Source organism: Mobula birostris, chromosome 3, assembly GCF_030028105.1.
Source record: "Mobula birostris isolate sMobBir1 chromosome 3, sMobBir1.hap1, whole genome shotgun sequence".
Taxonomy (NCBI): Eukaryota; Metazoa; Chordata; class Chondrichthyes; order Myliobatiformes; family Myliobatidae; genus Mobula; species Mobula birostris.
Window position 1 is genome coordinate 226,931,968 of NC_092372.1, and position 17,982 is coordinate 226,949,949.

General features: G+C 44.5%; 1 protein-coding gene across 3 annotated transcripts in view; it reads right to left on the minus strand.

Annotated features, from left to right (window-relative positions):
- Window positions 1–17,982, minus strand: part of LOC140195614 (TBC1 domain family member 20) — a 55,546-nt gene that overhangs the window by 16,523 nt on the left and 21,041 nt on the right. For all 3 annotated transcript variants that reach the window (XR_011885530.1, XR_011885529.1, XM_072254264.1), the window contains exons 6-7: window positions 11,358–11,499; window positions 10,806–10,990 (exon numbers count right to left, since the gene is read on the minus strand). Coding sequence is in view for 1 of the 3 variants with exons in the window: in XM_072254264.1 (XP_072110365.1) it covers window positions 10,806–10,990; window positions 11,358–11,499 (327 nt within the window). In the remaining 2 variants the exon portion in view is untranslated. The remainder of the gene's footprint in view (window positions 1–10,805; window positions 10,991–11,357; window positions 11,500–17,982) is intronic.

Sequence of the window (17,982 nt, forward strand, 5' to 3'; positions counted from 1 at the left end):
TTAATAAAGGCAAGAAAAGAGGGCAAGATCCACAATAGTGTTAATGAGCAGAGGGATTTGGGGGGTTCAAGTTCATAGCTTCATGAAAGTGGCTACATGGGTGTTAAGGCAGCATAAGACCTGTTTGCCTTTATTAGTTGAGTTCAAGTCAGGAAGTTATATAACTCTAGTTAGATCGCATCTGAAATTTTGCATATAGTTCTGGTCACCCCACTCTAGGAAGGATGTCAAGGCTTTAGTGAGGGTGCAGAAAAGGTTTGCCAGGATGCTGCCTGGATTAGAGGGTATGTGCTATAACAAGAGGTTGGGCACACTTGGGTTGTTTTCTCTGGAGTGGTGGAGGCAGAGGAGAGGTCTGATAGAGGTTTATAAGATTGAGAGGGGCATAGATAGAGGAAACAGGCAGTATCTTTTTCCAAGGGTTGAAATGTCTAATACCAGAGGGCATGCATTCAAGGTGAAAGGGGACAAGATTAAAGGTGGTGCTTGGGGTAAGTTGTTTTTTTTTTAAACAACATGTTGGGTGCCTGGGTAGTGGTAGAGGCAGATATGATAGAGAAAGTTAAGAGGCACTTAGATAAGCACATGAATATGCAGAAAATGGAAGGATCCGGATATTTTGTAGGCAGAAGGGGTTAATTGGGCTTTGATTACTAACTTAATTAGTTCAGCTCAACATGGTGGGCCTGTTACTGTGCTGTTTTACACTCTATTGATGGAGTGTATAGAATGTAATCAGTTATGAAAAAAGGCTCACATTACAACGGCAATGTAACACACAAAAAATGCTGGAGAAACCCATCTCTAGAGAGGGAAAAACAGTGAACATTTCAGACCAAGACACTTCATCAGGACTCTACTTGGGTCTCAGCCCAAAACGTTGACTACTTATTCCTCCCTATAGATGTTGCCTCACCTGATGAGTTCCTCCAGCATCTTGTGTGCATTGCTCTGGATTTCCAGCATCTGCAGAATCTCATGTTTATTACAAAGTGAGACCTTATCCAAACTACATCTGTCCATACATTAATCTAGCCATCTTCTCCCAATGCTGAGCAATAGCAGGAATTTTTGATGTTTGTATTACTAACTCAGCAAGTCTCACTAGTTAGAAAAGGTTATGATGCAACAGGTTATGGGTTAGGTTTCAGCTTCCTACAGAAGGGAGAATGATGATGGCAGTTCTTCAGCAATGTCATTGACATTAGGGTTAGATCGATACTCATTCAGGTCAAATTACACAAAACTAGCAAAAATTGAAGCTTCACTTTTTCTCAAAAGCAAAATGAACCAAAGAGGATGCAAGTGAATCATCCTTTGAAAAACAATGAGACGTCATTGACTGTAGCCTGAAATGGCTGACAAGGACATCTTCAGCTCATAGCAACTCAAGCCAAGGAAATCTGGTCGGTCTGAGACAAAAAACCGATGGGTTTCCTGAACAATGGACTCACATCAAGATTTACTGGTCTCCACCCTTAAGAACAGGGCTCACCAATTCTTGACTTGGTCAACGGCAAAATTTCAGGGTCACTTAAGAATTCAAGGAATGGTTGTAATGTGAAGACAAAGGAGTAGAATTAGGCCATTTGGCCTATCAAGTCTGCTCTGCCATTCCATCATGGCTGATCCTTTCTATCCCCCTCCTCAGCCCCACTCCCTGGCCTTCTCCCCATAACCTTTGATGTCATGGCCAATCAAGAACCTATGCCTTAAATACACCCAATGACCTGACCTTCACAGCTGTCTGTGGTAATAAATTCCACCAATTCACCACCCTCTGGCTAAAGAAATTTCTCCACAGCTCTGTTTAAAATGGACACCCCTCTATCCTGAGGTTGTGCCCTCATCCCCTAGACTTCCCCACCATGGGAAACATCCTTTCCACATCTACTCTGTCTGTGCCTTTCAACATTCAAAAAGTTTCAATGAGATCCTCCATCATCCTTCTAAATTCCAATGAGTACAGATCTAGACCTATCAAATGTCCTCGTATGATAACCCTTCATTCCCGGAATCATCCTTGTGAACCTCTTCTGGACCCTCTCCAATGCCAGCACATCTTTTCTTAGATGAAGAGCCCAGAACTATTCACAATACTCAAGGTGAGGCCTCGTCAGTGCCTTATAAAGCCTCAGCGTCACATGCCTGCTCTTGTATTCTACACCTCTTGAAATTAATGCTAACATTGCATTTGCCTTCCTCACCACTGAATCCACCTGCAAATCAACCTTCAGGGTGTTCTGCACAAGGACTCCTAAGTCCCTTTGCATCTCAGGTTTTTGGATTTTCTCCCTGCTTAGAAAATAGTCCGCACATTTATTTCTACTACCAAAGTGCATGACCATGCATTTTCCAACATTGTATTTCATTTACCACTCTCTTGCCCATTCTCCTCATCTGTCTAAGTCCAGCCTACCGGTTTTCTCAACACTACCTGCCCCTCCACCAATCTTCATATCATCTGCAAACTTGGCAACAAAGCCATCTATTCCATCATCTAAATCACTGATATATGACAAAAAGAAACGGTCCCAACACTGACCCCTGCGGAACACCACTAGTCACTGACAGCCAACCAGAAAAGAATCCTTTTACTCCCACTCGCTGCCTCCCACCAATCAGCCACTCGCCCCCTCCTACCAATCAGCTCTTAACTTGGCAAACAACCTCGTGTGGCACCTTGTCAAAGGCCTTCTGAAAGTCCAAATATACAACATGCACTGCATCCCTTTTATCCATCCTACTTGCAATGTCCTCAAAGAATTCCAACAGTTTTGTCAGGCAATATTTTCTCCTAAGAAAACCATGCTGACTTTGTCCCATCTTGTCCTGTGTCACCAAGTACTCCATAACCTCATACTTAACAATTGAATCCAACATTTTCCCCAACCACTGAGGTCAGGCTAACTGGTCTATAATCTCCTTTCTGCTGCCTTCCTCGTTTCTTAAAGAGTGGAGTGACATTTACAATTTTAATGATTTTTGAAGATCGTTACTAATGCCTCCACAATCTCAACTGCTACCTCTTTCAGAACCCTAAGGTGCAATTCATCTGGTCCGGGTGAACTATGTACCCTTAGGTCTTTCAGCTTTTTGAGCACTTTCTCCCTCGTAATAGTACCTGCACTCACTTCTCTTCCCTCACACCTTTCAACATCTGGCACACTGCTAGTGTCTTACACAGTGAAGACTGAAGCAAAATACTCATTTAGTTCATCAGCCATCTCCTTGTCCCCCATTATTATTTCTCCGCCCTCATTTTCTACTGGTCCTGTATCCACTCTCATCTCTCTTTTATTTTTGTACATATTTGAAAAAGCTTTTATCATCCACTTTGATATTGTTTGCGAGCTTGCTTTCATATTTCATCTTTTCCCTCCTAATACTTCTTTTAGTTGCTCTCTGTAGGTTTTTAAAAGCTTCCCAATCCTCTTACCACTAATTTTTGCTTTGTTGTATGCCCTCTCTTTTGCTTTCACATCAGCTTTGACTTCCCCTGTCAGCCACGGTTGTACTATTGTGCCATTTGAATATTTCTTTGTTTTTGGAATACATCTGTCCTGCACCTTCCTCATTTTCCCCAGAAATGTTCAGCATTGCTGCTCTGCTGACATCCCTGCTTCTTCAAGACTGCACTGAGCCCTGAAAGAGAATTCCAGCCAATCCCATCCCTCCAAGCACTGCAAATTCTTTCCCTTTAGTCACTTAATGAGCTTCTTCATCAATACACCTTATGTGACCTCAGCTGTAACCCTTCTTTCTCATCCAACTGCGAGAGATGCTAATACCTGGACTTCTGAAATGTCATAGAAACAGGCCCTTTGGCCCACTGTTTTAATGCTAAACATCACACCCAGCTGTACTAATCCCATTCACTGCGTCACCTGCTGCTCAATTCAAGTAGCTGTCCAGATGCCTCTTCAATGTTGTTACTGTTCCTGCCTCTGCCTTCTCCTCTGGCAGCTGATTCCTATACCAACTACTGTGCATGTGGGGGAAAAAAAATACCCTTCAGGTCCTTTATAAGGTATTTCCCTCTCACCTTCAACCTGTGCTCTTTAGTTTTGGACACCCTTGCATGGAATGGGGGGGGGGGGGAGGAAGGGGCCAATGAGTCAGTATGGACTAGATGGGCTGAATGGAATCCTTGACTTAAAAAAAATGCCAGATTCCTGCATGTATGCTCCATCCTGAGGGAGCTTGTGGTAATGTCAGGCAAATGCAGGAGAGGGTTCAGTTACGTTCTGCTGGCTGTGTCTAACAGCGGACACTGAGACACCCAATCAGCGAACACCTCAAGAGTCAGCATCATGAGGAGAGAACTGAACTGCAGTACGGAGTCACTTTCCCTTCATTTATTCCTCGCTGATTTTATTTTCTCCAGTGGGCAGGACACAAGTGGTCAAAATGTAGATTACAGAGACTCGCTGGGTTAGATAGAACTGCAGTTGGGCTGGTGCTTCCCACGTTTACTGTGCTGAGTCGGTAGTCAAAGGCCGGATGCTCGATGGCATCCCAGTTCTGTGTGTACCTTCTGAAGGTGGAGCTACAGCAGGGTGGCAGGCTGTATTGCAGTGCAGAGAGAGAGAGAGAGGGGGATTACCAAACAGAGAAGGAGAAAGACAAGAACCAAAAGCAAAAATAGAACGGGACAGGGAGTCAAAATGAGGGGGACAGAGGGAGAGAGAGAAAGTCAATAAATGGTGCTGTATTAGAGCCAAGACAACCTTCAGTGTGGTATGGCTGCCAGCCAACTCATTTTCCTATTACAACACTCATGTCCATCACAGAAATACCATTACCACAGGTCATTGCTGCATTAACTGTTCTCCAGCAGTTGTTCTGTTTAGTTGCTGCCTGCACCAGAGAGGAGTACGACAACCAGGGTGATCATTCCTTGCCTCTGCTTTATCCACAGGGCAGAGGGCAGAGGGGCAAGGGTGAGGGCATACAGATTGCTGACAAAGAAATAGCAAACCAACAATACTTTGCAGGAAAGGGGAGAGAGAATGGCAGCATAGAGGGTAGCGTAATGCACTATTTAGTGTCAGTGGTTGCGTGCAATTCCAGCCACTGCCTGTAGGGAGTTTGTACATTCTCCCTGTGAAAACATGGGTTTCCTCTGGGTACTTCCAGAGGCATACAAGTTAGAAAGAAAGTTGTCTGCATGCTATGTTGGTGCTGGAAGCACGGCGACGGTTGCAGATCGTATTGGTCATTGAAGCAAACGATACATTTCACTGTATGTTTCGATGCAAATTTTACAAATAATACTAATCTCTAATGTCTAGTTGCTCCAACTGCTTCCGAGTATATACATACTCATTGGTGTAAAAGATCATCTGACCTAAACCGTCCATGCCAGACCTCATTCTATCTCTCTCCTTCTATATTACATGAATTTTTTAAAAACTCTTGCAACCAGCTCTTCAAAAGTCTAACAAAAATGTATATCAAAATCTAACAGAGCCCTCCAATTAGCCCTAGTCCCATGCTCTTTCCTCACAGCTGGTCACCTTTTCCCTTTCCAAATATTTAATTATTTACTCTTGTTAAACCTGCTTTGACTTTCAAGCAGCTTGTGGCAGATCACAGCTCGCTGCGAGAACAGAAATTTTTTTTAAAAACCCTTCACACCCATTCTAAATCACTGGCCATGCCTGGGTGGGCACAGGTCAGGTGGCTGCAGTGAGAACAATCCAGCTCCTGACCTCAGTCACAGTCATTCACAAGAGCTGAAAGCCACAAAAAACCCGAGAGGAGTGACTCACATCGTCAGCGCACATTTCAATCAATGAACCCTTGTAAAGCTAGCGAATGAAATGAAAGAGTTGTGGTTACAACCTGATCCAAAGAGCTGGTCATTGACTTCAGGAGGGAGAGCATTACATATACTCCTGTTTGTACCAGCAATCCTGAGCTCAAGGGTGTTGAGAGCTTCAAGTTCCGAGGAGTGAACAATGGAAGTGGAGAGGATGTTTCCTATAGTAGAGGAGTTTTTTTTCCAGTTATACAAAGAGTAAAAGGGAGGTGAGAGTTGATACTGGACCACTGGAAAATGATGCTAGTGAGGTAGTAATGGGGGACAAAGAAATGGCAGATGAACTTAATGGGTACTTCACTGTGGAAAACAATAGCAGTGTGCCAGAGGTCTGTGAGTGCAGGGAGGAGTGATTGTCATTGCTATTACAAAGGAAATAGTGCTGGCAAACTGAAAGGTCTTCAGGTGGATAAGTCACCTGGGCCAGATGGACTACATCCCAGAGTCCTGAGAGAGGTTGTTGAAGAGATAACAGATGCAGTGGTCATGATCTTTCAAGAATCACTTGATTCTGGCTTGGTCCCGGAGGACTGGAAAATTGCAAATGTCATTCTACTCTTTAAGGAAGGAAGGAAGGCAAAAGAAAGGAAATTATAAGCCAAGTTAGCCTAACCTCAGTGGTTGGGAAAGTGTTGCAGTCTGTTACTAAGGATGAGGTTTCAGGGCGTTTGGAGACTAATAACAGGTCAAAGTCAGCATGGTTTCTGTAAAGGGAAGTTTTGCCTGACAAATCTAGAACATAAAACATAGAAAACCTACAGCACAATACAGGCCCTTTGGCCCACAAAGCTGTGCTGAAGATGTCCTTACCTGAGAACTACCTGGGCTTTACCCATAGCCCTCTGTTTTTCTAAGCTCCATGTATCCATCCAGGAGTCTCTTAAAAGACCCTATCATTTCTACCTCCGCCACCACCGCCGGCAGCCCATTCCACGCACTCACCACTCTGCGTAAAAAAAACTTACCCCTGACATCTCCTCTGTACCTACTTCCAAGCACCTTAAAACTATGCCCTCTCATGCTAGCCATTTCAGCCCTGGGAAAAAGCCTCTGACTATCCACACGATCAATGCCTCTCATTACCATGTACACCTCTATCAGGTCACCTCTCATTATCCGTTACTCCAAGGAGAAAGTGCATATTCACTCAACCTATTCTCATAAGGCATGCTCCCCAATCCAGGCAACATCCTTGTAAATCTCCTCTGCACCCTTTCTATGGTTTCCACAACCTTCCTGTAGTGAGGCGACCAGAATTGAGCACAGTACTCCAAGTGGGGTCTAAACCGGGGTCCTAAATAGCTGACAACATTACCTCTCGGCTCATAAACTCAATCCCACGGTTGATGAAGGCCAATGCACCGTATGCCTTCTTAACTCTTAACTACAGAGTCAACTTGCATCACACATCAAAGTTGCTGGTGAACGCAGCAGGCCAGGCAGCATCTCTAGGAAGAGGTACAGTCGACGTTTCAGGCTGAGACCCTTCGTCAGGACTAACTGAAGGAACAGCTAGTAAGAGATTTGAAAGTGGGAGGGAGAGGGGGAGATCCAAAATGATAGGAGAAGACAGGAGGGGGGAGGGATGGAGCCAAGAGGTGGACAGTTGATTGGCAAAGGGGATATGAGAGGACCATGAGACAGGAGGCCCAGGGAGAAGGAAAAGGGGGAGGGGGGAAAACCCAGAGGATGGGCACGGGGTATAGTCAGAGGGACAGAGGGAGAAAAAGGAGAGTGAGAGAAAGAATGTGCGGATATAAAGAAATAACGGTTGGGGTACGAGGGGAAGGTGGGGAATTAGCAGAAGTTAGAGAAGTCAATGTTCATGCCATCAGATTGGAGGCTACCCAGACGGAATATAAGGTGTTGTTCCTCCAACCTGAGTGTGGCTTCATCTCTACAGTAGAGGAGGCCGTGGATAGACATATCAGAATGGGAATGGGATGTGGAATTAAGATGTGTGGCCACTGGGAGATCCCTGATCAACAGTGCCACGCACCCCCCTCTTTTGCCTCCCTCCCTGTCCTTTCTGAAGAATCTAAATCTGTCAAGAGTTCTTCAAGAAAGTAACAAGTGTGGACAAAGGAGAGGCAGTGAATGTCATTTACTTGGATTTTCAGGTGTTTGATAAGGTGCCACACATGAGACTACTGAACAAGATACAATCCTATGGCTTTACAGGAAAGATACTGAAATGGATAGCAGAATAGCTGAGAGGCAGGTTGCAGAGAGTGGGAATAAAAGGGGCCTTTCCTGGTTGGCTGTCAGTGACAAGTAGTGTTCCTCAGGGGTCAGTATTGGGACTACTACTTTTCACATTGTTTGTCAATGATTTAGATAATGGAATAGATGGCTTTGTGGATGACACGAAGGTAGGTGGAGGGGGTAGGTAGTGCTGAGGACGTAATGTGATCGCAGCAGGACTTAGACAAATTGGGCTAAAAAGTGGCAAATGGAATACAGTGTTGGAAAATGTATGATAATACATTTTGGTAAAAGGTACAATAGTGCAGACTAATATCTAAATAAGGAAAAGGTTCAAACAGCAGAGATGCAGAGGGACTTAGGAATCATTGTGTAAGACTCCCAGAAGGTTAATTTACAGGTTAAATCTGTGGTAAGGAAGGCAAGTGCAATGTTGGTAAGGGGGAATAGAATATAAAAGCAAGGAGATAATGTTCAGTCTTTATAAGACACTAGTCAGGCTGCACCTCGAGTACTGTCAACAGTTTTGGGACCCATATCTCAGAAAGGATGTGTTGTCATTGGAAAGAATCCAGAGGTGGTTCACAAGAATGATTCTGGGAATGAAGGGGTTAAAATATGAGGACTGTTAGCTAGAATTTAGAAGAATGAAACCTACCGAATGTTGCAAGGACTAGATAGGGTGGATGTGGACAGGATGTTTCCTATGATGGGGGTATCCAGAACTAGAGAGTACAGTCTCATAATTGAGGGGCAACCTTTAGAACAGAGGTAAGCAGGAATTTCTTAGCCAGAGTAGTCAACCTGTGAAATGCTCTGCCACAGACCGCGGTGCAGGCCAAGTCCGTGCGTACATTTAAGGTGGAAGTTGATAGTTTCCTGATCTGTCAGGCATCAAAGGACATGGCGAGAAGGCGGGTGTATGGGATTGAGTGGGATCCGGGATCAGCCATGATGGAATGGCGGAGCAGACTCGATGGGCTGAATGGCCTAATTCCACTCCTTTGCCTTATGGTCTGACGGAGACTACAGGATACAGATTTAGAATACAAGGACGTCATTGAGAACAGAGATGAGGTGGAATTACTTTAGCCAGAAAGTGACGAATCAGTGCATCATCAAAAGTATTGTTATTCCTTTTCACACCTTGTGGCATATCAGCCTGCATTTTTTGCTGTTTTCTTTGCATTTGACTGTTGTTTACAAGGCTGAGTTGCTAGCTTGATGCTCAAACCAGCACGGATGGAAAGTGAACAAGGGGCCAGTCGGATTCGAACCTAGGACCATTTGCCTCGAAGTCCAGAGCTCATGTCACTACACCACCAGCCAGAAAGTATAACTGCTTGAAATTGCTCACTCTTCTCTACCTCTGATCCCTCTGAGGATTGGTGTGTGTTCCCTCGTCTTATGCTTTCTGAAGTCCTCAATCAGTTCTTTAATCTTACTGACTTTTGCAGTTTGTTGTCTTTTGCACATTGGTTGTGTGTCCATCCTGTTGGCTGCAATCTTTTATTAACTCTATTGTGTTTCTCGGATTTACTGACTACACACGCAAGAAAACCAATCCCAGCAATATATATGGTGACATACGTGTACTGTGTTAATAAATTTATTTTGAACTTTGACCACAGGAAACTGCAGAGAGATGTGAACACAGTTCAGTGCATCACGGGAATCAGCCTCCCCTTCATGGACTCAGTCTAAACTTACTGCTGCCTCAGTGCAGCAGCCAGCATAATCACAGTCCTGCCGAAGGGTTTCCGCCAGAAACGTCAACTGTACTCGTTCCTAGACATTGCCTGGCCTGCTGAGTTCCTCCAGCATTTTATGTGTCTGGCTCGTACTTCCAGCATCTGCATATTTTCTCTTGTTTGTAATCACAGACCCCACTCATCCCAGACATTCTCTCTTCTCCCCTCACAAACAGTGGAAAATCTGCAGATGCTGGAAACATGAGCAACACACACACACAAAATGCTGAAGGAACTCAGCAGGCCAGGCAGCATCTACGGAAAGAGACGTTTCTACTTGCACAGCACGTCCTCTGCAATTGTAACACTTCATTCTGCAATCTGTTGTTTTCCCTTGTTGTACCTCAGCACACTGTGTAATGATCTGATCAGTATGAATAGCACAGAAGACAAGTTTCTCACTGTATCTTGGTACATGAAATAATAAACCAATAGCCTACCTCATTTTAACCTTGCACCTTGTTTGCCTCCACTGCACAGCCTTCTGTGGCAATGAATTCCACAGATTCATCTGCCTCTGGCTAAAGAAATTCCTCATCTCTGTTCTAAAGGGACATTCTTCTGTTCTGAGGCGGTGCCCTCTGGTCCCAGACCCCCCCTACTATAGGAAACGTCCGCTACGCACCCACTCCGTCTAGGCCTTTCAACATTTGACAGGTTTCAATGAGATTCCCCCTCCCCCACATTCTTTAAACTCCAGCGAGTACAGGCCCAGAGCCATCAAACAAACCTCATACATTGACCCTTACAATCACAGGATCATTCTTGTCAACCTCCTCTGGCCTCTCTCCAATGAATGCACATCCTTTCTCAGATAATAGGCCCAAAACTGGTCACACCATTTCAAGTGTGGTCTGACTAAGGACTTGTAAAGCCTCAGTTCATCAATAATCCTGCCATAAGCAAGCACTGTTACCCTGCTGAGTCGCCCTAATGTTTTCTGCTTATTCCAAGCGCGGATATTTAGCTGGCCTTGCCGTAGCACTGGAGACACCCAAGGATACTGGTGAAAGGGAAAGCCTTGCCTTTTGTGAAACTGGAGTGCAGCCTGTTTGGCGAGCTCTGCGGGTGGGTAGTGGCAATACAGCTCCTCGGCTTTGATGGTCAGCTTCTCGTAAGGAAGGTCGTGAGGTATCTTGGACAGAAGCTGATGGACGCTCGCCATCTCACATTCACACTTGAGAACTTCCTGCTCCCTGTACAGCACAATCTGAAATAAAAATCAGTCTCACAAATGTGCTTCGCACAACACTTCGTTCACATTAACACTGCAGTCCATGCTCACCAAATGGCGCAGGGTTACAACCCCACATGTGGGTGCACTCAGAAAACGATACAAGGATGTAACACTATGCATGAGTACAAGTAAACGGTGCAGGGATGCATCACTGCGTACTATGCTCACAAAATTGTACAGGGTAGCAATGCCAATGCGGGTGCTGAGAAAAACGGTGCAAGGATGCAAGTCTACACATGGGTGCAAGCAAATGGTGATGCATGGCTGCTCATCATTGATGCAGGAATGCAACAGTGCACTTGGGTGCTCAGCAACAGTGTGAGGATACAACACTACCTACCGCTGCCGCAAGGTAGACAGGCATCAGTGGGTGACTTGCCAGGAAGAAGTCGTAGAGCCTGACGGTGTGACGGAACTCGGAGAGAACATGACCATACCAGGTAATCAGCCAGCTCAGGGCAAAGATGGTGCCAACTTCGGCCCTGAATGAGGAGACCCAAGACAGCTTCAGCCACAGAAAGTGAGAAACAACATACACAGAGCTTTCACATCTGTTACAGCTAATGAACCCAATGTTGAAGTCCCTGGGTCGGATTGTCCACAGGATGGAGACCTGACGTCTCAAAACCTAGGGCCAAACCTCACAGCCTGTTCTAGGTTGAAAGTGAGGGCGGGCAGGGTAAGACGGGAGGTTGTGGGGGGAAGACAGGGGCGAGCGAGGGAGAGGGGAAGAGAAGGGGGCGGGATAGGACAGGAGGAGGAGGAGGAGGAGAGGAGAAGGGGGCAGGCGAGAGGGGCGGAATGGTGGGGAGACACTTTGAAACTGCATCTGAGGAGAACTTGAAATAAGCTCAAAATATTTCAAGTTCAAGTTTAAGTTCAGTGTGTTCAGTTTTATTACTGTTCAACACAAACATAAACACAACCAAACAAAGTAAAGTTTCTCCAGGGCTAAGGCGCAAAACATACACAGTACAACATAGTACATAGAGGGTAGCAAGGAAATAGTCACACAAAAAATACATAAAAATTCAGGATTAAGATGGGGTAAAAAGAGCCATAAATCACAAGCTTCCTCTCCCTCCCAACATTTCAGCTCTTGTGGATGGAGACCCAGACACACGTCAGAGGTAGGTTTGTTGTTTTTTTTTTAAATATAAACACAGAGAGTGGTGTTTATTTGCTACTGGGGTGGTGGCAGAGGCAGACACATTGGGGACATTTTAGAAAGTCTTAGACAGACACATGGATGAAAGAAAAATGGAGGGCTACGTGGAGGGAAGTGTTAGATTGACCTTGGCACAACATCATGGACAGAAGGGCCTGTACTGTGCTATACTGTTCTCTGTTCTAAAGTGTTGCAGTTACAGAGAAAGTGGAGCAAGCAGACAATAAAGTGAAAAATCACAGCTAGATTGTAAGGTCAATAGTCTATCTTATTGTAAGTAGGGAATTATTTCATAGCCTTCTAACAGAAGTGCTTTCAGGCTTTCATACCTTCTACTTGACAGGTGAGTGGAGAAGTTTCTGGCTATTTATGCCTCTTATCAAGTTGTACACCTCAGAATTAGAACCAGGTTTTAGATCACTTGCCTATGTTGTGAAACTTGATGTCTTATGACAGCAGTACATTGCAGTACACAGTTTAAAAAATACTATAAATTACAATAGGCATAATTTAAAAATTAAATTAAATGCATTGTGCAAAAAGGGGGAGAAAAAATGCGTTCATGTAATCATTGTCAATTCAGAAATCAGATGGCAGAGAAGAAGCTGTTCCTGAAATGTTTAGTGTTTGTCTTCAGGCTCCGGTACCTACTCGTTGCTGGTAGCAATGAGAAGAGGGCACGTCCTGGGTGATGGGGGTCCCTAATGCTGGATGCCCCCTTTTGAAAAGGTGTCCCCGATGTTGGGGGGGCTAGTGCTCATGATGGAGCTGGCCGAGTTTACAACTATCTGCAGCTCATTTTAATCCTAGGCAGCAGCCCCTACTTACGAATACTCTCCACAGTATACCTGCAGAAATTTGAGAGTGTCGTTGGTGACACACCAAATTTCATCAAACTCCTAATGAAATATGGCTCCTGTCTTCCCTTTGTTGTAATTATATTAATATTTTGGGCCCAGGATAGATCCTGAGACATGTTGACACCCAGGAATTTGAAACCGTTCACCCATTCCAATGCTGATCCCCTGATAAGAACTGGCATGTGTTCCCTCAACTTCCCCTTCCTGAAGTCCACAATCAACTCCTGAGTCTTACTAACGTTGAGTGCAAGTTTGTTGCTGCGACTCCACTCAACCTGCTGTCCATCTCAGTGCTGGATTCCTCCTCATCACCACCCGACATTCTGCCACAGTCATGGGTCTAGAGACAATAGAGCAGTGGGCTAAGCAAGCATCCTTAAGGTATGCCAGTGTTGATTGTCAGCGAGGAGGAGGCATTATTTCCAATCTACACTGACTGTGGTCTTCCTGTGCAGAAGGAGGTACAGAGGTTATCAAGCTGTACCAGTCTATGAAGTTATGTCACATCCTCCTTTTCTCCAAAGAGAAGAGCCCCAGCTCGCTCGACCTATCCTCTTAAGACATGTTCTCCAACCTAGGTAGCATCCTGGTAAATCTACTCTGCAAACCCCTCTAAAGCTTCAAACATCCTTCTTACAATGAGGCAACCAGAAATGAACACAATATTCCAAGTAGGGTCTGACCAGGGTTTTATAGAGCTGCAGCATTACCTCATGACTGTTGAACTCTTTGTTGCCCCATTTTGCCACTTATGAAGCATGATGGACAACATGTTAAGAGTGTTAAAACAAAAATGAGGGGCATGGATAGGGTAGACAGCAAGTCTTTTCCCCAATATATAGTCCAAAAACAGGGGAGGGTGCTGTATTGCTCTCGGACCCTAAAGCATGTCCTACATGATGCAGTATCAGATTTTCACACCAGAGGCCAACAGTGAGTTAGATATTTGGAGCAGATTCTGGATTAATTAAATAATTCCTTTCATTTCACATCTGTCTCTCATATTTCTGTTTACTAATCACCCTGGAGAACAAACACCAGCAGGCCAAACTATTCTCAAGTAGAGACTGCAACAGCTTAACACTTCAATTTCAAGTTTAGTTTATTGTCATTCAACCATACACACATATGGAAACCACTGTTTTTTAAAATAATACTTTTTGTAAGATTTGTACTTTCTAACAAATTCACGTATTTTTCACAGTTACTGGCAGAAAGTGGTATAGCAGCTAAACTAACGGTTTGTCAACTTTCTCATTGGCTAAGTATTCAATTGTAATTATTTTAAATATGTAGCCTATTAATTAATTCATTCATTAACAGCTTGGTGCATTAGTGATGGACTAATCGATTCACAGAGATAGAACTTCACACAGGTTGGGGAGAAGAATTTTAAAAAAAGAGCATTTCAGGGGGCTCGGCAAATTAGTGGCAGACCAATCGATTCGCAGAGAGAGCTTCGCACAAGTCAGGGAGAAGAGTTTAACAAAGGAGCATTTCGCGGGGCTTAGCACATTAGCGGTGGAATAATCAATTCGCAATTCATTAGCAGGAGCAAATAAAAGTAAAACAGGGTCAAAGCGGAGCGGCCATTGTGTGAGTGGACCAGTGTAGGAGTGGGAACTTGAGCCTTTGGTGAGGAGGCACAGGTAAGTAGCAGGTAAGGCTTTTGTAGTGGTTAAACAACAAGTCACTAAATTACAGCTAATGAAATAAAGGGTGCAGGATGATGCAGGATCAGGAGATGTGCTGTAGCTACATGCTGTGGGAGCTGGTGGACCCCATTGTGGTTCCTGGTGACCACATCTGCAGCAAGTGCTGGCTGCTTGAGGAACTCAGGGTCAGTGTTGATGACCTGGAATCTGAGCTTCAAACACCGCAGCACATCAGGGAGGGGGAGAGTTACCTGGATTCTTGTTTCAGGAGGCAGTCACACCCATTAGATTAGTTGCCTTAAATACGGTCTGTGGTCAAGGACAATTGGGTGTGACTGCAAGTGAGGCGAGTAGTGGGATCCAAGAGACAGTGCTGGAGGAGCCTCAGCCCTTGAGCTTGTCCAACAGGTCTGAGATTCCTGCTCCCAATGTGGATGAGAATGGGGACTGCAGAAAGTATGAGCAACCTAACTGTGGCACCACAGTTCAGGAAGCCATTCCGGGGGGGTTGGGGGGGGCGTTAGAGAAGGAAAATGTAGTGGCAACTGCAGATAATATAGTCAGGGGAATATACAGAGTTCTCTGTCGCGAGGATAGAGTGTCTCAAAGGCTGTGTCGCCTGCTTGGTGCCCAGGTTCAGGACATCTTATCTGACCTGCAGAGGAATTTGCAGTGGGAGGAGAAAGATCCAGTTGTCATGGTCCATGTGGGTACCAACGACATAGGTAGAATGAGGAAAGGGATTCTGCTAAGGGAATTTGAGCAGCTAGGGACTAATTAAAAAGCAGAACCAAAAAATTAGTAATCTCTGGATTTCTACCTGAGCCATGTGCAAATTGGCACAAGGTCAAGAAAATCAGAGTGTTAGAAGTGAGGCTCAAGGATTGGTGTGGGAGAATTGGGTTTGAATTCTTGGGAAACTGGCACCAGTATTGGGGAAAGAGGGAGCTGTACCAATGGGACGGGCTCCACCTGAACCCTGATGGGACCTGGATCCCAGCGAATTGCATAACTAGGGCTGTGGATAGGGCTTGAAACTAAATAGTAGGAGGGTGGGTTCAATAGATTGGAGAAGTATGGATAAAGTAAAAAGAAATGTGTGGATAAAGATAAAGCAAAAGAAAAAAGAGAAAAGTAAGAGTGGAGTAAAGAAAAGTCAAGTGCAAACGAGAAAAAGATTACAAGATTTTAAAAAGCACAATGAGTGTAAGATCACTTTATCTGAATGCCCGTTGTGTTCAAAACAAGGTCAGTGAACTTGTGGCATAAATCATTGCAAAGGGGTATGATTAAGTGGCCATTACAGATATGTAGTTACAGGGTGGAGAAGATTGGGAATTAAATATCCAAGGATATCAGGTAATATGGAAGGATAGGCTGAAAGGTAAGGAAGGTAGGGTAGCGCTCTTAATTAAAGATAAGACCAGGGTGATAGTGAGAGAAAATAAGATCCAAGGAGCAGAATGTTGAATCCATCGGGGTAAAGATTAGGAATAGTAAAGGGGAAAAAAAAAAAAATCACTGGTGGGAGTTGTCTATCGGTCACTGAATAATGACATTACAGTGACACAGGCAATAAACAGAAATATAAGGCATGTAAAAATGGAACAGCAGTTATCATGGGGGACAACTTGCATTTAGATTGGGTGAATCAAGTTGGTCAAGGCGGTCTTGAGGAGGACTTCACAGGAATGCATTCATGATGGCTTTCTTGAACAGCATGTTACTGAACCTACAAGGGAACGTGCTACCTTAGATCTGGTCCTGTGCAATGAGACAGGTAAAATTAGAGATCTTGTAGTTAGGGATCCTCTTGGAAAGAGTGATCACAGTATGACTGAGTTTCTCATACAAATGGAGGATACAATAGTTTGATCTAAAATCAGTGTATTATGCCTACAATGGGATGAGGGAGGATTTGGCTAGTGTAGACTGGGAACACAGACTATATGGGAACATAGTCTCAAGATTTGGGGGAGTAGATTTAGGATGGAGATGAGGAGGAACTGCTTTTCCCAGAGGGTGGTGAATCTGTGGAATTCTCTGCCCAATGAAGCAGTGGAGGTTACCCCAGTAAATATACCTAAGACAAGGTTGGATAGATTTTTGCATAGTAGGTGAATTATGGGTTATGGGGAAAAGGGAGGTAGGTGGAGATGAGTCCATGGCCAGATCAGCCATGATCTTATAGAATGGCGGAGCAGGCTCGACGGGCCAGATGGCTGACTCCTGCTCCTATTTCTGATGTTTTCTTGAGGTAATGTTGAGGGACCAATGAGATCCTCCATTACTGTATGTGCACTCCTGAAACTTGGTGCTCCTAACACTCTCCACAGATGAGCCATGTACTAATATCATGGCAGATGCACCTGAAGAATACGTGCTTAGCCTGCTGCTCTACTCTTTCTACACCCACATCAGTGTGGCTACGTAAAGCACAAACGCCATCCATCGATTCGCCGATGACATGAACTATTGTCGGCAGGAACTCAGATAGTGATGAGGAGGCAGACAGGAGTGAGACAGATCAGCCGGTTGAGTGGTGTCACAACAACATCACACACAACAACGGTAAGGAATTGATTGTGTAATTCAGGAAAAGATGTCAAGCAAACATACACCAGTCCTCATCAAAGGGTCAACAATGGAAAGGGTGAGCAGATTCAAGTTCCTGGGAGTCCAACATCTCTGAAGATCTATCCTGGGCCCAATGTATTGATAAATCATGAAGGCAGCACATCAGCAGCTCCATTTCATTAGGAGTTAGAGAAGATTTGGTATGTCGGTCACCAAAGATTCTCACATATTTCTATAGATGTACCATGGAGAGCATTCCAACTGATTGCATCACCGTCTGGTATGGAGGGGCCACTGCACAGGATTGGGATAAGCTGTAAAGTTGTAACTCAGCCAGTTCCATCATGGACACTAGCCTCCACAGCATCAAGGACACTTTCAAACAGCGATGCCTCAAAAAGGCAGCATCAATCCTTAAGGACCCCCTCAACCCAGGATATTCCCCCTTCTCATTGCTAACATCAGGGAAAAGGTACAGGAACCTGAGACCCACACTCAGGATTTTTGGAACAGCTTCTTCCCCTTCACCATCAGATTTCTGAATGGACAACGAACCCACATACACTACCTCACTATCCTTTGCTATCTTCTTGCACTTGTTACTTATCTTTTAATAATTATTTCTTATTGTAATTTATCGTATATTTTATATATGGCACTGTACAGCTGCTGCAAAACAAATTTCACAAATATATCAGTGATAAT